The 20523-nt window shown below is 47.6% G+C and overlaps 2 protein-coding genes across 8 annotated transcripts in view; both read right to left on the bottom strand.

Moving 5' to 3' along the window:
• Nucleotides 1-13400, bottom strand: part of NT5DC3 (5'-nucleotidase domain containing 3) — a 58764-nt gene extending 45364 nt beyond the window's left edge. The window contains exon 1 of the mRNA XM_084796140.1: nt 13182-13400. Coding sequence (XP_084652266.1) covers nt 13182-13383 — 202 coding nt within the window. The 5' untranslated portion in view covers nt 13384-13400. The remainder of the gene's footprint in view (nt 1-13181) is intronic.
• A 3424-nt stretch (nt 13401-16824) lies between these two features.
• LOC311604335 (tetratricopeptide repeat protein 41-like) overlaps nt 16825-20523 on the bottom strand; it is a 59246-nt gene continuing 55547 nt past the window's right edge. For 5 of the 7 annotated variants that reach the window (XM_084794095.1, XM_084794100.1, XM_084794096.1 and 2 more), the window contains 2 exons: nt 18742-18871; nt 16825-18650 (listed from right to left, as the gene is read on the bottom strand). In XM_084794095.1, coding sequence (XP_084650221.1) covers nt 17984-18650; nt 18742-18871 — 797 coding nt within the window. In that variant the 3' untranslated portion in view covers nt 16825-17983. The remainder of the gene's footprint in view (nt 18651-18741; nt 18872-20523) is intronic. The other 2 variants (XM_084794099.1, XM_084794101.1) reach the window with 2 other exon arrangements.

Below are 20523 nucleotides of genomic sequence, written 5' to 3'. Positions count from 1 at the left end.
ACTTTTGTAGACCAGGCTGGCCTTGAACTCACAGACACCCACCTGCTTCTTCCTCCCAAGTGCTGGGATTAAGGGTGTGCGCCACCAAGCCTGGCTCACAATATATGTCTGTATTCCTAAATCAACAAAAGAGTTAAGAGACAGATGTTCTTTGGATTAAAAAAGGTTAACACCCTATATGTGTAGGCCATAGTAAGTTTACAATATTATAGTTGTAAATGCATTTGGCCAATCAGAAGAGGAGCTCATCGGTAGGACACTTTCAAATCACTTATTAGGAAGCAGACAACAGTGAGTGGCGCACAGCCTGGAATCCCAGCACTCAGGAGGCAGAGGCAGGTAGATCTCTGTGAGTTCGAGGCCACCCTGGTCTACAAAGTAAGTCCAGGACAGCCAGGGCTACACAGAGAGACCCTGTCTCAAAAAACAAATCACTTACAGGGTCTATAAGGTTTGGATCCATCCTCAGCATGGGGGAGGAGAACCGTGGAATACATTTAGCCCTCGGAAAGCCATAGCTCAGCCAAGCCTAGTCTTCAGTATAGCCTGAGAACACGCAGGTTGAGCATAACTAGCCTAGATCACCCAGCACAGGACACTGTCGAGTCAGCTGTTTCTCTCACCATACCTGCCTAACGCATCTCAACCCTTATAAGAAACGACACTTGGCCAAGCACACAAATTCCAGCTTCTTCCAGGGCAGTGGCCAGCAGCTGCAGTTGCCGCTGACTGAAGGCAAAGACAGAATCATGATCCACGCCCCGCCTGCCCCCACCTCACACCCCCTCCACACCCCCCATCCCCACCATCTCCTGGCAAGCCACTCAAAACAGGGCCCAGACCCTTTCTTTCCTTCTGCTTTGATTTCACAGCTTTCCTGAGGTGCCGTGAGCTGCGTGTCTATCATGGAAGTCCAAAACAAAAAACAAAAAACAAAAAACAAGGAGCGCTCCTCAGAACCCTGGAGGCTGCAGCCCTCCCCCACCTCTGCACCCGCTGAGTTTTGGGGTCAGATTGCTATAGGCATCTCTGGCCCATCCTACAAATGAGGTCACCCAACAGTGTTTATAATAACCTGCTTTTCCTACCAAACCACATGGGGATTTTGGCACCTACAGACCTCCTGTGTGTCAGCACAACACAGGGAATGAGGAAAGAACGGATCATTTATAAAGCACAGGTTGTCGGTGGGTGGAGGAAAACAGCATGTATCACACCGACAGAGGACACTCTCCCAGTGGGGAGGGGGGCTGGGGGGGAAGGAGACAATGCAGGAGTCATTCATATTGCTTCTGTTACTCTAAAAGGAAACTTTGGCTTTTCCACCAGGATTCTGCATCATCTCCAGCAATCCATGACAAACAGAATTACTCATGTAAAATAATTGCTAGTGCACATGACATTTATACCAACCCCACTGAGAGTTAAAATTGTACCTTATTGCTCCCGTAATATCTGCAGTTCCCACTGCTCCATCACACGTCCTCAAGTCCCAGAAATAAAAGCGCACACAACTGCATTGAAATGAGATTAAATACAATAATGGCTTGCCGACAACCTAATCTTAAGGTAAGTCACTTAATTTTAAAAAATAATAATAATAAACTTAAAACTGCTCAAGAGAAAAGCATATTTATCTTAAAGGAGCAAGGTTTCTTAGAAGAAAACAGAGCCCAAGATACTCAAAGATGAGACACTCCACAGGCTTTGTCACTAGGTAGGGTACACAGGAGACAGAAAAAGACTGAACATCAATCCTAAGCCACACACTGTGGCCCGTCACAGTCACATCCCCGTTAACGGAGGCTTTCCAAAGGCAGGTTCCCAATCTGCAGAGGACCCAAAAGCTACCAAGAGAAAGCAGGAGAACTAGCAAACCACTCAGCGTGGGCAAGTGCCAAGCAAGCACACAGTAGGTTCTTTGTAAACTAGGCATTCTCTCTTTCAGGGGCTCTTAGATGAGGAGACAGGAACAGGCTCTGCGATGTCAACCTTCAACAGTCTGAAGCGTTCCCCTGATCTAAGAAGAGTCCTCGATTTAAGGTCAAACGGGGACTCACGGCTTCAGCACAGAAAGGAATTTCAGTAGCAGCCAGAGCTAGGGCTGTTATTGAAGGCATTTTCATGCAGACATTAAGCGCGGCTCTGGTGGCTCTCCAGTTACTCCTTGACAGGACGTTGAGAAATCTCATCTCTCTCGTAAGTGACGCGGCTCCTGAGGAGCCACGGTGGAACCACAGGGCTCGCAGGTGCCGCTGTACAAACGGCTCAGGGGGCATTTTTCACTGTAAATGGAGGCGTTTCTGGTGAGCTTCCTTGAGAACTGCAGGTTTACAGATGGGGGGGGGGGTAGCGGGGAAGGCCTTTAGCGGTGCCAGAGCTTGCTCTTCACTGCCAGACAAAAGGCGTGAACCAAACCTCCCAAGATTTCTCATCTTTCCGCCCGGCCTCTAAAACTCACAATACGAAGTCATAGCAGGCAGACTAATGGCTAATTAAAGTCTTCGCACTCTGATCCTCAAGAGACTGTGACACGAAAAAGGGAGGGGGAGCGGGGCTGCACTTCAAACATGAACGAGTATATCCTTGGTTACCAAGGTAGGCCCTGATGTAATTGCAGGGTCCTTGTTTGTGGAAATGGACCGCAGGCAGGACTGCGTGCCCAGCCCATGCGGTGCAAGGAGGCTTCAATCAAGCCATTACCGATCTTGAAAATGGAAGGGGCTACAAAGAAAACACCAGAAGCTTCTAGACGCTGGAAGGGCGGGGCCGACATCCTCTCCTGAGCCAGAAGAGAGGAATGCAGCCTTGGACAGCAGCTTGGCTTCAGCCCAGGGATCTGCAAATGTGCAGACTATGATTGGGGACAAGAGACAAACCCAGAGCCTGCTGCCCTCCTCAGTCTCTTCACCATCGGCACACGGAGGCATTTCCCAGAGGCCTTCAGGACATCACTGCTGCAACAGACTGAACCAACGGAGAGCCTAGAACTCTTCCATTAATCTGGCATCACAGAAATTTGCAAAACTATAAAACCATGCTAATCCCCTAAGCTTTTTTTTTTAATTTTGGAAAACACATCCTATAAAAATAAGTCTGGGGCTGGAGAGATGCCTTAGCAGTTAAGAGCACAGGCTGCTCTTCCAAAGGCCCTGGGTTCAATTACCAACAAACTCACGGCAGCTCACAACTATCTGTAATTCCAGTCCCAGGGGATTTGACACCCTCACACCAATGCACATAAAATAAAATTAAATAAATGTTAAATTTTTCTAAAGGATCAACTGTGACATATATTCACCTCATCAAAATAAAAATCCTACTTTAAAAAAACAAAACAGCCACGCCAGGCGGTGGTGTCACACACCTTTGATGCCAGCACTTGGGAGGCAGGGGCATGCGGATCTCTGAGTTCCAGGCCAGCCTGGTCTACAGAGTGAGTCCAGGACAGCCAGGGCTACACAGAGAAACCCTGTCTCAAAAAACAAAGCAACAACAACAACGACAGAAAAAATCTATGTTAACAGGTAGCAATTTATTGTTACATTAAACAAATCACTAGGTACTTTTTTTAACCTCTCCATTTTAATTTCCATACACCCACAAATAAAATTTCATATAAACAAAGTTCCCAGGATCTTTAAGAAGTTTTGTGGCTCAAACATGCCAACCTCATATTGCACCCCTGAAGAAAACTTTTCTCTGAAGGAATTTTAAATTTATAAAAAGTTCTGAAGGTAAGTCGGGCATGGTGGCGCACACGTTTAGTCCTAGCAATATTGAGGCAGAGGCAGGCGGATCTCTGAGTTCGAGGCCAGCCTGGTCTACAAAGTGAGTCCAGGATAGCCAGGACTACAAGAGAAACCCTGTCTCGGAAAAAAAAAAAAATTGGTTAAGAGCTACCTTAGTGAGCCAGGAGTGGTGGCACACACCTTTAATCCCAGCACTCCGGAGGCAGAGGCAGGTGGATCGCTGTGAGTTCGAGGCCAGCCTGGTCTACAAAGTGAGTCCAGGACAGCCAATGGTAACACAGAGAAACACTGTCTCGGGGGAATAAATAAACAAATAAATAAATAAATAAAAGAGCTACCTTTAGCAACACCTGCTAGATTACTATTTTAGCTACAGTAACTGCCTCACTAATAATAATAATAATAATAATAATAATTAATAATAATCACAAGAATTTTTTTAAGGAGCTGGGGAGGCAGCTCAGAGGTTCCAAGCACCAACTGCTCTTGCAGAGGACCAGGACTGGATTCCCAGCGCCCCCATGCCAGCTCACAGCCATCTATAACTCCAACTCCAGGGAACCAGGTGCCTTCTTGTGGCCTCAGCTGGCACCAGGCACACAACATGTCGTAGGGCACACACATACACACAGGCTAACACTGATACATATAAGACAGAAACAAATCTTGTTAAAAGCATATTTGTTAAATCAGTGATTCCTAAATTTGCTAGTAAATGTGCTGCTAATGTACATTACTCAAAAAAGGGGGGGGGGGGGCCCTGGAGTGGTTTAGCTGCTATGAATAACTTGCTAATCATCCGGAGGACCCAGGTTCAAGTCCTTACACCCACATGGAGGCTCACAACCACCCATAACTACAATCTTAGGGCATTCGATACACTCTTTGTCCAGAGTGCTGGAACTGCAAGCATGTGCCCCACATTTGCTTTTTGTTTGTTTGTTTGTTTGTTGTTTGTTTGTTTTTGTTTGTTTCTCTGTGTAGCGTCTGCTGTCCTAGATTCACTTTGAAGATCAGGCTGGTCTCGAACTCACAGCAATCCACCTGCCTCTGCCTTCCTGAGTGCTGGGATTAATGGCGTGCGCCGCCACACCCGGCTTCACACCTGCTTTTATACAGATCTAGGTACCAACCTGAGGGAGACTTTGTGCACACCAGGCGAGTACTCCTCCAACTAAGGTGCAGCCTCAGCCCTGCATCCAGGTCTTACATCAGCATCTGACCCGTTCACTTAGCATGAAACACTTCCTGAAAACCACCATGTAAATTAAAAAGGATGACCGGGGCCAGTGAGACGGCTCAGCAGGCAGAGGCACAGGCTGCGTTAGCCTGACGACCTGAGTTCGACCACCCAGGACCCACATAAATAAAGGTCGGAGAAAACTAACTGCCAGATGTCATCCTTTGGCCTCCACACGCATGTGATGACACACACGCACACGGTAATAATAAAGTTAAAAAAATAATTACCTAAAGTGAAGGACCAACTCACTAACTAAAGCCCAATCTCAACCGTCTACCTCCCTCCCAACCCCCACACCAGTTGTACTACACCATGCAGCAGTTGACTTAATAAAATACGACCACGGTCTTCTAGGCAGTGGCTGGTGTGTGGAAGACACACTGGAGGGAACAGAGTTCCTCAACCAGCTAAACATAGGCTTTTAACATTTGGGAAGCTATAAAGCTTTCAGAAAGTTTTTTCCTTCCTCCCTCCCTTTCTCTGCAATATGTACTGTCAGTTCAGAAAGGACAGTGCAGATTTGGCTGGACTGCAGCCAGCATGGACCTCTACAGGCATCTCATCAGAACAGGATGCTTAGAGAGCCGGGCACTTCCCTCCAGCGGTGAGGCAGGCAGAGTGCGTGACTCCCTGCAGTCCAGACCAAATGCCAGTCACAGTCACAGGGACCACATCTGAATGTCATCAGCCTCATACACAAAAGGAGAATCAGAATGGCTTTGTGACTCAGCCATTCAAAGGTCAGCAAGCTTTAAAGGCAGGCAGTCACCAAATGGCCAGGAAATGGGGTTTATCAACAATGGACTCCAAGACTGGCCATGTCCTCTTGCTACAGGGAACGGTGACAGTTACCATGTAAGGATGTTCGTCTCTCAAGCTCTTTTCTCCCTACTATTATGATTCTATAACCAGAGAGCTAGCAACAATATCCACCTGCACAAAGGACCACTTCTACAGAAGTGTTACGTTCCTAAATGCACTGAAGAAAAGACTCCAGACTCAAATAGTATGCAAGCAACAAAGAGCATTTATGCTGCAGAAATCCAGCATGCTGGGGTCACCACTTAGGCACAATGGTGACCCCCGAAGTGAGCTCACAGGCTCTTTTTAAAGATATCTCGGGGCATTCCAAGGGGGTTAGGCAATCCTTAACACTGGGGCATTCAAACTAGAAAGCCTGGCAAGCTGAGTCACAGCGGGTGTCCCTAGTCAGCAGTCATAAGTTAATCTTAAGGCAGGAGATTTCCAGACCAGCAGCAAATCTTCCTTAAGCAATTAGACCAACAGTAAAACCATTCTTAAGCATCCTTATCTTCCTCCAGCCAGATGGCTAGGCCATCTCTGGTTGGCGGCCCACTTTTTTTTTTTTTTTTTTTGGCAGTATATCCAGTGATTGCCGAGCTCACCTCCAAGAAATGGAAGGCCAGGCCTGCTCTGAACCAGCAAGAAACTGAAGCCTTTTGTGGAGTCAGCTTGCACCCTAGATCAAGCCTTTCGGGGCCTCGGTGTTCCACAGTGCTACTAGTAAAATGCCAAGAAAAGTGGAAACACGAAAGGGGGGGAAAAACCACCCACATCTTACCATCCACCTAGGCAATAAAAGCCCTCTCACCTTCCTCTGTTCCCCAGCCTCACCCCTGCCCAAAACCTCCCCTCACTTTGGTTGATCAGTCTTGAGTTACTCCAGACTTCAGCCTCTGGGCAGACACATCGTGCACAGTATCGCTGTGTTTAACATCATCTCTAGTTGGCATCTATCTCTAATCTGACCCTAACATGTGGAGGGAAAGGCCAGTAAACCCGACACTTAGGATGCTAGGGCAGGAGGAGCTTGAGGCTAGCTTATGCTACGGGGCATGTGGGAAAAAAACAAAACAGCAGACAAGTTCACCTTGTGCCAAGAAGCCTGCCTGGATAGAATAAAGATATATTTTCATGTGTATGTGAAGTGTGTGTGTGTGTGTGTGTGTGTGTGTGTGTGATAGGTGTGTGTGATATATGTGTATGTTTTGATTAAACTCAGGGCTCACTGATACAGAGCCGCTGGCTAACTCGCTTGCTATAATAATCTTATCTCCAGACCAGACTCAGTGGCCCATGCCTGTAATCCCAGCACTTGGGAGGCAGAGGCAGGTGAATCTCTGTGAGTTCAAGGCCAGCCTGGTCTACAAAGCGAGTTCCAGGACATCTAGGGCTACACAGAGAAACCCTGGTCAAAAGAAAGAAAGAAAAAGGAGCCGGGTGTGGTGGCACACGCCTTTAATCCCAGCACTCGGGAGGCAGAGGCAGGTGGATCGCTGTGAGTTCAAGGCCAGCCTGGTCTACACAGCAAGTCCAGGACAGCCAAGGCTACACAGAGAAACCCTGTCTCAAAAAAAAAGAAAGAAAGAAAGAAAGAAAGAAAGAACCCCGTCTCCATTTTCTTGATATTATAAGAGGTCTCCTGCACACTCTGCCTTTACAGTGGGTTTTGGGGATCCTGCCCTCAGGCTTGCATAACAAGTTCTTTACCCACTACCTTCTCTTTATCTTACTGATCCATCTGGAGCCTAGCTTTTGCTGCCGAGGACCAAGAGTCTCTGAAACTACTGGGAAAGCAGCTGACCGATCTACCACTTCATACATGGAATTAGGGTTGGGAACGTGGCTCAGTCAGCAGTGCTTTGCCCAGCCTGCGCAGAGCTCCAAGCACAAAGCTCAGGGACACTTAAAACCAAGCATCAGGGAAACCACCTGTGGCCCCAGCACTTAAGAGACAGGTCCCTCTCGGTTCCACAGAAAGTTCAAGGCCAGCTGAGGCTGCACAGGACCCAGAAGACAAGACCGGGAATTAATTTGTTTCTCTCACTAAGGAAGGCAGGCAATCCTGAGAAGTGCAGAGGGGAGGACAAAATGTTAAGAAAGATTAAATGGTAATTTATTTACCAGCCTTTGAAGACAAAAGGACTACTTTTAAAAACCAGTGCTTCTCAACCTCGGTGGCGCTGATCCTTCAAGAAGCTTGCCTACAAACGTCCCTGGGCTGGAGACCTGATAGAACGCTTACATAGCACGTGCAAAGCCCTGGGTTGGATCCCTAAAACCAGCAAGCCAGCTTGGTGCAACCTTCATGGAGCAAACAGTCCCTGTGCTAGGCTCTGCCGGCATCTATTGTCCATGGTGTTACGTCTTTTTACATGTTCGGAATAACAGAAAACCAAAAAACGGCATTATTGGGGCATGGAGAGGGAGGATTCAGGAAACCAATGAGCCCACACACTAATCTTGTGATTAGCAGGTGTGCAATTGTGAGTGTGCAAAAGCCAAGCGCAATGTGCCCGTTTACCCAAGGACAGAGTACAAAGATTCCCCAGAGTCTTCTGGATTCCTGACTCCATAGTCTGCCGTCCCTAACTGCATAAGAAAAGTGGTTGATATTCTGCTTCCCGAATAAATTTGACCTTGAAGCCCCTTGATTGTTACAGCGAGCAAGGTCGCTAGAGGAACTGTATCAGTGAGCTCTGAGTTCAATCAAAACATACACATATGCTACACACACCTGACACACACATCCAAACACACTTCATATACACACGAAACTGCACATTTCTGGTTGAACAATGAGGTATCCAGTATTAGAAGCAAACAAATTATTACAAACTTCAAAGTACAGAACCCCAAAATAGAGTTATTGACACAAAAAATAAAAATAAAAAATAAAAATGGGGCTTCAGGCTGGAGAGATGGCTCAGTGGTTAAGAGCACTGGCTGCTCTTCCAGAGGTCTTGAGTTCAATTCCCAGCAACCACATGGTGGCTCACAACCATCTATAATGAGATCTGGTGCCCTCTTCTGGCCAACAGTTGCACATGCAGCTAGAACATTATACATAATAAATAAATACATTTTTTTTTAAAGGGGGGCTTCAAGGTCAAATTTATTCAGGAAGAAAATATCAACCTCCTTTCTCTTGGAGACTCATGACTTTTAAAGGCTAATACTAAAAAGCCCAGCTATAAAAAGAGAAAAAAAAAACTTTCATGTGGATTTTTTCTACATTTCAATAGCTCCATCTCCTGTGAGATTGTGGAACGCAGTCCAAAAGATGTGAGTCTATTTTGGAAATGACCCAAGAGTATCTCTCCAACCTGCTGCAGCCCCTTGAGGCATGTGTGTCATCACTTACTACGCAGCACTCTATGTACGCTGAGAACTATCCTTGTGTCTAATGATTATTTTGTACCTGTTCTGCTGGCGTTAATAGTTGTTGCTAAGTACATAAATCGTGTGTGCATGCGTATAGTGTATTTGCTGGCACCTGCACTGGTCAAGTGTGTAAGTGTGAGTGTGTGTGTGTGTCTGTCTGTCTGTCTACCTGTGTGTGTGTGTGGTGTACTTGCTGATGCCTGTACTGGTCAAGTGTAAGTGTGTCAAGTGTGTATGTGCGCACATGTGTTTGCCATGTACTTGATGTCTTCACAGGTCAGGTGTGTGTGTTTGTCTGTCTGTCTGTCTGTCTGTCTGTCTGTCTGTCTGTCTACCTGTGTGTGTGTGTATGTGTGGTGTACTTGCTGATGCCTGCACTGGTCAAGTGTAAGTGTGTGTGTGTGTGTGTGCATGTGTGTTTGCCATGTACTTGATGTCTTCACTGGTCAGGGGTGTGTGTGTGTGTGTGTGTGTGTGTCTGGGTGTGTGTCTGGGTGTGCGTGTCTGTCTGGGTGTCTGGGTGTGGGTGTTTTTGTGTGGCATACTTGCTGATGCCTGCACTGGTCAAGTGTGTGTGTGTGTGTGTGTGTGTGTGTGTATGTGTGTGTGTCTGGGTGTGTGTGTGTGTCTGGGTGTTTTTGTGTGGCATACTTGCTGATGCCTGCACTAGTCAAGTGTGTGTGTGTGTGTGTGTGTTATACTTGCTTATGCCTACACTGGTCGTGTATGTGTGTGTGTGTGTGTGTGTGTGTGTGTGTGCGTGTGGTATAGTTGCTGATGCCTACACTGCTCAAGTGTATGTGGGGGTGTGCTTGCTGATGTCTACACTGGTCAAGTGTGTATGTATGTATGTGTGTACACTGTATATGCCTGTGTGCTCCTGTTTGTGTGTCCCCGCCCATGTGCACTCATGTAGGGACTAAAGGGACATCAAGAATCCTGTCATCACTCTGACTTAGTGGTTTCTCGGCCTCTCTCACGGAACCTGCAGCTCTCCAGGCTTCTGGTTTGTTAGAGAACCTGTCTGTCCAGCAAGCCCCAGCAGTCCTCCTGTCTGTCTCCCCACCTGCTGGCTGGCAGGACAGTGAGGCGCCACTGCACCTAGCTTTTACACAGATTCTAGTGAACGGAACCCAGAGCCCATGCTTTTACAGAAGCTCTCACTAACTGAACCTTCCCAGTCCTCACAATACCTGACTTCCGGTGGATCATCAAGTTCTTTCAACCCAGAACTTTGAATAAACCCTTCCAGGACTCTGAATAAAGCCTGTAACACTCCACAGTAATCCACAGCTTACGTACTTCTCACCAAAGGGGCAAGGCTCTCACCAGCCCAGCTCTCAGATTAACTCTAACTTTAGAGAGAAGGGAGGAAGGGAGGGAAGGAGGGAGGGAGGGAGGGAAGGAGGGAGGGAGGGAGGGCGGGCTCAGAATGGAAAATAGCTGTAAGCTTTGAGGAAACTACAGGTTTCTCTATATCAAATTTTTGACATTTTGACATTTTGTTGGGTGTTTGTTTGTTTGTTTTTAACAAATTTCAATTGAGATGGAAAGAAATGAGGACTGGGAAAGAATGCATTAAAACAAAGCCTTAAAAAACAAAAAACAAAACAAATCACATCCCTTGCCTAGCAGGTATTTGTAGTGACTGGCCTGAAAGAACTGTTTGGATTAACAAAAGGGATCAAGAGGCCAGAAAATAAGATTCTTTAGTCAGAATCAGGAAGTGGAAAGTAAAACTGATTTATCCTGGGAGGGGGCGGGGCATGGGGTGGGGGGTACATCACAGGACTCCCGCATCCCCAGTCAGTCACCAGCGGCTGTCCCTCACCCTTCTACCAGCTCCACATCCATGTAAGGTTGATCCACAGCGTGGCACCAGCAGGCAGTGAGCAGATACTAAACACCACGGCCCAGACTCCCGCACCTGAGAATGTTCACAGGCATCAGCTGGAGCCGGGTAGGGAAGGTGACTGCCCAAATGAGACAGAGAAGGCAATGCCAGCTTTAAAGTCGTGGGTGGCAGGGGAACTACTTGCGAATGTGCTGTGGGCATGGAGAGGGGACCTACAAACCCAGAGCCTGTAGTATGACGTCACACCGGAATAACATAGACATCACTTAGCCCAGTAACTTCATTTTAAGAAAAGAAAGAAACTGCGGGGCTGGAGAAGTGGCTCAGTGGTTAAGAGCACTGGCTGTTCCTCCAAAGGTCCTGGGTTCAATTCCCAGCAACCACATGGTGGCTTACAACCATCTATTTGTTCTGACATGCAGGCAGAACATTGTATACATAATAAATAAATAAATAAATCTTAAAAAGAAAAGACAGCAAACCATGTTATCCCTTTACTGCATCTCAGGGTCAGGAAAAAAAAAGCTCAAGATGAATTACCCTTCATCCTTTAGAGATTGGCTTTCCCCGGCCCCACAGCCTGACTCCCTAAAATATGTAATTTTGTTATATACTAGATCAATGGTACTTTCCTTTATTGCTAAGTAGCGTTCCATAGTAGGCACACACCAAAATGTTGAATCTTTTAACCACAGTTCACTCATCAAAAAAGACGTGTGGACTGCCCCAATCCCACAGCCAAATCGGTATAAATCAGCATAGGGTTTTTTTGTATGAATGCTGTTTTCATTCTTTCCAAACATATGTCAGCACATTTTTTAATTAAGAAAATATATTACACAGTAGTGAGGGCTCATATGCATTTAACTCCAGCACTTGAAAGACGGAAACAGGAGGATTGCTCCAAGTTTAAGATTTGCCTCAAACCCTGTCTCAAAAGAAAGAGAGAAAGGAGGAGACGCTAGGGAGAGGAGGGACAGGACACTGACAGGACACAAATTTGTTAGGAATGGTGGCTCCCCACCTGGAAGGCCAGCCTGGGATACACAGCCCCATCTCCAAACACTTGCCTGGCCAAAAATAAGCCACTCTTTCAAAGAAATCTACATTTGCTGACAACTCTGTATGTATTATGAAAATTATTCCACGTGGATTTTGTTTCACTTGAACTGGCCTCTAGGCAAAAGATGCCAAGGGAAATCCTACAAAATGTTCCCTCACCAAATCATAGATAGATACATAGATAGATAGATAGATAGATAGATAGATAGATAGATAGAAGATAGATATAGATAGATAAAATGTGTGTGTGCCACCCTCCCCAACCGCCCCCTCCCCCCAGCCAAAAAAATAAATCAATATTAAATCCCGAGTCTACTCTGATAGTGTACGCTCCACCAGCCCCCTTTACTCCAGGTTCCGAACGTTCGACTGCTGGGGAGATGCACAAAGCAACAGACGGGACAATGGATTCCTGACCCTTGGTCAAAGCCAATCTTTGTTCAGGACCCTTGCTTGCACTCATCTTTCCCGTCCACAGACTGGCCATGACCCCTCCTCCGGAGGCTATGGGAGATTCAGGGACCTTAGTATAGTCTGGTTCCTCTCTCAATTCCTCCCTTCCCTAACAGCCCAGCCAAGCTCATTCCCTGTTCACTGGGCCACAAGCACTGGTCTCCCCTCGCAGAGGGGCGGTGGATAATCAGAACACACTCCCACTCCAAGCAGAACCTTTTGCTGCACCCTACTCCACCCAGCAAAAAAGGAAACCGGCTCAGCCTCCTTTCCCAGCCTGCCTGCGCTGGAAGCCTGTCTAGGTCGGCGTGGCAGCAGGCTGGGCTGCTACTATCATTCCCAGGGTGAATGACAATACCTAACGGTGTTTGGGGTAACGTCTCCCGACTGACGCCCTTGGAACCCTCGCGGCGGCGGCCCAGAGCACTTTCCGATGCACGCCCCCTGGCTTAACAATCCCCAGGTATGAAACAGCTGCCCCAGGCAGGGAAAAGAGAAGCAAGAGTCGCCAAGTTCTGGACTCGCCTTCTCCGCGGGAGCCACGCACGCGACAGAGGTAGGGTGCAGGGACTGAGTAGGGGATGGGGGGGTGGTCCTCGAGTGGACGGCTCAGGCTGGGGCTTGCACTCACCGTCCGTGCTCCTCTTCGCCTCTTGGTAGCGCTCCCACAGGTAGCGTTTCATGTCCACGGCGGCCGGCGCAGCCGGGGCAGTGCACAGGCGCCGAGCGCAACACGCGGGCAGCCGTCCACGAGCCACAGCCCCGCCGCCGCCCCGCAGCCCTGCCGCCGCCCTCGCCCCGGCCCCACGGGCCACCGCGGCCACCGTGGCCATGCTGCCTGCCACCAGGTTGTCAGAGGCACGGACAGGCAGCGGCAGGGGCTTTCAGAGACGCACGCCGGCGGATCCTGCGTCTGAGCCAGTGGCCGCGCGGCTCAGGCGCCAGCCTCTGAGGGGCGGGGCCTGGGCGGGGGCGGAGTCGGGGCCTGGAGATGCGGGGGTGGGTAGGCGTGGTCTAGACTCAGGCGGGAGGCGGGGTCAAGGACTGGGCCTGGAGCGGGGGAGGGGGACGGGGGGGAGCGGGGGGGGGGGTGAGGCCTGGACTGAGTCAGAGGCGGGGCTTGGTTGGAAAGCCGGGATTCCGGGACTCTGTAAGGAATGGTACTTAGAGGGAATGAGTGGGGCCATCCTCGGTTGCGTCAGTGGCGGAGTCAGGGAAGGGGCCTGAGTTAGTCATTGTCTAGGTCAGGGGTGGAGCCTGTGGAAATGGGGCAGGATGGGGTCTGTGTGGAGTCATGAGCGAGTCCTTGGAGAACCCGAGAGGGGCCGGGAGATAGCTGCCAGGGCGGGATGCCGGGTCTGCTGCGGTCACTTCCTGACCCAGGAGGCGTGGGGGGGGGGGCGGGGCAGTGGTGCTGAGGCCACGTGGACTAGGATAATTCATCTCCGACCCTGTCGCCGGCCGCTACAGGACTCCACTTCTACCTTCCTCTTGCCTTCTGTGGCGCCCCCCCCCCAGTCCCCCCCATTCTGGTTGCACTGAGAGTGTACTCACTACGCATCCCTGCCGTGGTCGCAGTCTCTGGAAGGGGACCTCACTCCGTGTCAATGGCTTCTGCAGGTATCTCCTAGATCTCAGAGACTGTCCTGAGGCCCACCTTGGGCCCATCCAAACCTGCCTTTTAAAGAGTTGCTGAGCCAAGGTCCCACCCAAGGACTATAGCCGTATGCAAGCTCCTGCCCCAGAAGATTCCAATAAGTATAAACTTCCTTTAGGATTCACTGCCTCTGGAAAGCCGGCTTCCCACCTCCAGAGAGGTCCAATGGAACTGGTTACCATGATCCTACCCACGCTCACAGAACAATTGGTGCCTGCTCAGCTCACCTGCTTGACTGCACTTGGTCCATGCCTTGTAGCTCCTCGTATAGCCAGTGTATAGCCAGTAAACAGAAGCCGCCCCACCAGGCGCCATTTCTGTATGCACTGAGTCAAACTTGGAGCCTGCAGGACTGCCTGTCACCCACCCAAGACCTGCTTGAGAAGCAGTGGGTCCCAAGGAATTCCGAAACTGCCTCATGGTGACCACTGAGTGGAAGGTAAAGTAGGGGGAATAGCAGGCATATGTGGAAAGGGTGAGGCCCAGTGAGACTACACCAGACATTACTGATTCTTCTGTTTTGTTCGCTTTTGTTTTTCAAGCGAGGGTTTCTCTGTGTAACGTGGCTGTCCTGGACTTACTTTGTAAACCAGGCTGTCCTTGAACTCACAGTGACCCACTGGCCTCTGCTTCCCAAGTGCTGGGATTAAAGGAGTGCTCCACCACGTCCAGCTACATTACAGATTCTTAAACTATGGGCTGGAGTAGTCAGATGTTTCATGGGAGATGACACCTAAGGCTAGTTCCTGACTGGTAATAAAGACCGTTAATGAGTCAGGCGTAGTGGTGCACTCCTTTAATCCCAGCACTTGGGAGACAGAGGCAGGTGGATCTCTTAGTTCAAGGCCAACTGGTCTACAAAGTGAGTCCAGGACAGCCAAGGCTACACAGAGAAACCCTGTCTCGAAAAACAAACAAACAAAAACATTAATGGAAGGCTTGCCCTGTATTTTATCTCATACAATTTTCTCGACTATCTTGAAACGTAAGCACCATGTCTCTCATTTTATACATAATGAAATGGAGGCACACGGAGTTGAAATTGCTTGCCGTCAGTCACACAGCTGAGTCCCTTGTCTGTTGGGTAGTGGGGATGAAGTCAGCTAGAAAGTAATCCTAAACTGTTACAGGTTAATATTCTACGACTCGCTGATAAAATGGATAATAAAATGTGCAAACAGATATGATATCAAATCCGTGGGCTCTGATACTTAAAAAGCTTATTTTATGACTTGAAAGCATTTCAATTCCCATCTTCTCTTATTTATACTAATAAAAAGTTTTGGTGATAACCATCATCAATTTTGGGCTGGAAGAGAGCTCAGTGGTTTTGGTTTGGTTGGTTGGTTGGTTGGTTGGTTAGTTGGTTAGTTTGGTTTGGTTTTTTTGAGACAGGGTTTCTCTGTGTAGTCCTGGCTGTCCTGGACTCACTTTGTAGACCAGGCTGGCCTCGAACTCACAGCGATCCACCAGCCTCTGCCTCCTGGGTGCTGGGATTAAAGACGTGTGCCACCATGCCCAGCTCTAACCCAGCGGTTAAGAGCACTGACTGTCTGCTCTTCCAGAGGTCCTGAATTCATTTCCCAGCAACCACATGGTGGCTCACAAACATTTATACCCTCTAGTGCCCTCTTCTGGTGAGCAGGTGAATGTGCAGCTAGGTAGAGCATTCATATAAATAAAATCTTGAAAAAAATCATCAATTTAAAGAAAATGTTGGAGCTAGAGAGATGGCTCAGGGGTTAAGAGCACTGACTGCTCCTCCCAACGTCCTGAGTTCAATTCCCAGCAACCACATGGTGGCTCACAACCATCTATAATGAGATCTAGTGTCCTCTTCTGACCTGCAGACAGAATACTGTATACATAATAAATAAATAAATCTTTAAAGAAAATGTTTTTCATTCAAAATAAACTATAGAAATGTATTGCTTGGAGGCGGTGGTGTACGCCCTTAATCTCAGCAGTCAGGAGGCAGAGGCAGGTGGATCACTGTGAGTTCGAGGCCAGCCTGGTCTACAAAGCGAGTCCAGGACAGCTAAGGCTACACAGAAACCCTGTCTCGAAAAAAGAAAGAAAAAGAAATGTGGATCACTGAAAACCTGCTCTTTTAAATGAAAATTGGGCACATTATAAAGGAACAACAAGTCTGACGTGGTGGTGCACTCAGGAAGCAGAGGCAGGTGGATTGCTGTGACTTCAAGGCCAGCCTGGTCTACAGATTGAGTCCAGAACAGCCAAGGCTACACAGAGAGACCCTGTCTCGAAAAACAAACAAGAAAACTGAATTCCCCAGACCTGGATAGTGGTTGCTTCTGCATGTTTAAAAGAAAATATCCAATTTTTAAAAAAAAAATCCAAAATAAGTGATAGGGAAATGGCTTGGTCTTGTGAAGAGCTTGGTGTGCATGCACCAACACTGCCACAAAAAGCCAGGCAGGACAGCCTGTTCCTACAGCCCCAGCAGAGAAAATGGGGACAGGAGAATCCTGGGAGCTAACAGACTAGCCAGGTGATTAGAATCCATGAGCTCCAGGTCAGCGAGACCTTGTCTCAGAAAATAAGGGGGAGAATTGTTGTTAATTTACCAGCATGACCTAATAACGTGTAAACTCAATTTTAACAAATACATTTTATTATGAACTTATTAACCAAGAGTACCTCACTTATAACCCGACTAACCTAAACAATAGGAAAAGAAGATTAAAGACTGCAATAATGAAACCATAAGGATATCAGTTCTGAGGAACAATTCTCCTGGCATCATCAGCAGGATTTCTTCTGCTGGAACCTGGAGCAACCAGAACCTGGAGCCTCAGCCGGAGCCTGGAGCCTTCCCTCGAGCGGTTCTCTCTAGGAGCGTCTGGAAGTGGAGCGATGAACAGTCGAAACTATCCCAAGTCTCCAAAGGCCCCGCCTCTTTATACCTCCTCTCAGAATGTGTTCAAGGATGTTTTTCAGCTGATTAACAACTAATCCCCCACATACACATGATGGTTCAACTTCTAAGGGGATAAACATTACCAGCTCTCTCGCAAGTCTTTTTCTCATCCCCCACTTGTGATCTAAACAAAAAACATGTTTATCTCTCCTCCAATAATGTTTATTATTAGGCCTATAATTATTATGACAGTATTTTCTAACCCACTAGCAATCAATCAAGACACAGACACTTGTTATATTTTAAAATAGCCTTAGTTAACTTGGGACAGGACAGACATTAACCCTCTAAACTACTGCCCATTAGTGGGGCAGGTATGGGATACCTGTCCCAATCCCATGCCATCTGCTTCTAATAATTTCTATCAAGCTACCTCCCATCCATAATCCCAGATACTTGCTAATGGTCTTCATCTGGGCCAAATCTCCATCCACGCCAGCCATGGGCTTCTCTTCCACCTAACCCATGATGGTGCAACCTTCTCCTCTCCTCTAGTCTCTCTCCTCCCAAGATTCTCTCTGTCTCCCCCTAGCCATGGAACCTTAGCCACGCCTATCCCATTTGCCCTGCCCAGGTGTGATGATCTTTTATTGGTCAAACAGGTTAGGCTCTAGGAAGAGGTACAGATGGGCCACAGAGACAGCAAGCAGTAATTAGCATCAAAATACATCAGACCAACCTCGAACAGAGAATGTGAGCAAAATGCTGACTCTGACCTCTGGCCTACACACAAACACATACGTACACACATGTACTACACACACACACACATATACATGCACAACATCAAAGAGAAACAAGAAAAATTTAAGTACAAAAGAGACCAAAATCATTTTTATTCCTTATCAGCGTCATTTGAGATCTTCATCCATTTTGATTCCATTTGAGATCTTTTTAGCAAAACCGGCTTCTGAGGCGGGAACCTGTACTGCGGGCTGTGAAAAAGCCATTTTTCTGATATGAGCTCAGATATGGACTCCCAAGGATTGTTTGCGCTGAGAGGTGCTCGCAGGGGTTGATGGTAAATTGCAGTGATTAAGTTGTCCCCACTCTCACATTCAGCAGAAAAAATCCTTTGCCTCGAAAGTCTTACCACGCCATTCTTTTCACCAAGACATAGCGGCTTAATGGGACCGTCTCTCTTCTTCCTTGAAGTCTGCTTTCTCGGAACATGCCACAGTTGAGGGGTTTGCGCCTTGTGCTGGCTCTTTTCCTCCGCAGACAGGCACAGGATGGGAGTCAAGGTCTTCTTCCCTTTGCCGGGAGCGTACTTTGGTTTATCTGAAGCCAGAGAAGGCTCGGTGCTTTTAGGTCTCTGCAACTGACTCATTTTCATGCACACTGCAGTGTTCACCGTGTCAGAACTCTGAGCGCTGCGGAAGTTTAGTTTCGGTAAGGTCTCCCATGAGAGCGAGCCGTTCTTAGAACCTTCCTGGTACAGCTGGCTCATGCCTTGAGGCCAACACCTCCTGCCCCGGAACCTCTGGATCTCCCTTAGAAGTCTGCAAAAGATCGAAACGTGTCATGTGGCTGGATATTAACACAAATGACCAGGAAGTCTACTTCTTTTGGAGACATGCGACAGAGACTCACTGCAGTATCCCCTGGATTGAAGCATGTGAAGACCCCAGGTGTGTTGCCCTTAGATCAAGTGACCTATACAAGTAGTTGACTGCCTCCATGATGGAATAATGACAGAAGCCACCTGACAGCAGCTGGCCTGCTGGGTAGTAGGAGAGAAAAGGGAATGTTAGAATGTTTTAATTACTGACTTTATACATTTCAAAGATTTATGAGATGGATGTGGTAGTACATGCCTTTAATCCCAGGAGGCAAGCTAATCTCTGTGAGTTCGAGGCCAGCCTGGTGAACACAGAGAAACTGTCAAGAGAGAGAGGGTAGGGAGAGAGAGAGAGAAAGAGAGATTCTTGGCTGGGCATGGTGGTGCACACCTCTAATCCCAGCACTTGGGAGGCAGAGGCAGGCGGACCTCTGTGAGTTCAAGGCCAGCCTGGTCTACAGAGTGAGTCTACGACAGTCAAGGCTACCCAGAGAAACCTTGTCTTGAAAAAAAAAAAAAAACCCACAAAGATTTATAAAGGTGGCATTAGAACATCATCTGTCATAATACCCTGCCACAAGCATTTCACCTGCATCTTGCATGAAGAAACAGTCAGCTATAAATGAAGGGATACTGGGCCTGGGAAGAAGAGGCAAAAGGTAACTCTTCAGAACTGGTGATGTTGAGCTATGAGGAAGAGACAGAAAAAGGAAGAGGAGACAGGGGAAAAAGATAGGACAAGATCAATGCTATAAGCTAAAGAGAAGACTAAATGCAGCCCAAGCCCCTCAGTAGTCTGGAGAACAGTTCAGTTGTGGCAGGATGCTTGCCCGCCCTGCATTCCATTCTCAGCAGCAGCAACAACAACAACAACAACAACAACACACACACACACACACACACACACACAGTAGGATCCTGGTATTGAAACCAAGAAGCTATAACGGATATAACTACTACACTACTGGGGGAGACTACGTGGAGGGAGACTGTTTATTATCAATCATTGGCCATACAACAGGCAAAAGCCTTGAGTTCCCTAATTTGACTATTGTATTGTGGTTGCATGGTGGAATGTCCTTGTGCCTGGAAGACATGCTTGGAAGTATGTAGAGACAGAGCTATCATATCTGCAGTGAACTTTCGATGAATGAGTCAGTAAAGTGTGTGTGCAAAGAATACAACTGCGGTGAAGTGTTAAAAGCTGGTGAGTATGTCACAGCGGCTTGTTATACCATTCTTAAAATGTTAGAGGTTTAAATTTTTCCCCAAACCAAAAGAATGCAAAAAGGAAACTTCTTGGAGACTGGAGAGATGGCTCAGAGGTTAAGAGCACTGGCTGCTCTTCCAAAGGTCCTGAGCTCAATTCCCAGCCACCACCTGGTGGCTCATAATCATCTATAATGCGATCTGGTGCCCTCTTCTGGCATGCAGGTGTATATGCAGGCAGAGCCCAGTATACATAATAAATAAAAAAAATTTTGTCAGGCACCATTGACAATATTAATTCTCTGATTTATGTAAAAGGTCAAATTGGATCCTTTTAAAATCTGGATTTAAGGTGGTATTCATTTGTCTATTTTAACCATTTTCAGAACTGCTGGGTTTTATTATAATTATATTTTGGTTTTTTTTTTTTTTTGAAGCAGGTTTCTCTGTGTAGCCCTGGCTGTCCTGGACCTCGCTCTGTGCATAAGGCTGGCCTGGAACTCACAGATCTTCCTGCCTTTGCTTCCTGAGTGCTGGGATTACAGGTGTGCACCATCACCACCAGCCAGCCAGAACTGCTGACTTAAAGGGTTTATGGTCTTGAT

Source organism: Acomys minous (assembly GCF_964271855.1).
Source record: "Acomys minous genome assembly, chromosome: 9".
Classification (NCBI taxonomy): Eukaryota; Metazoa; Chordata; class Mammalia; order Rodentia; family Muridae; genus Acomys; species Acomys minous.
Note: the sequence above shows the minus strand (reverse complement) of the source record. Positions and strands in the feature narration are given on the sequence as shown.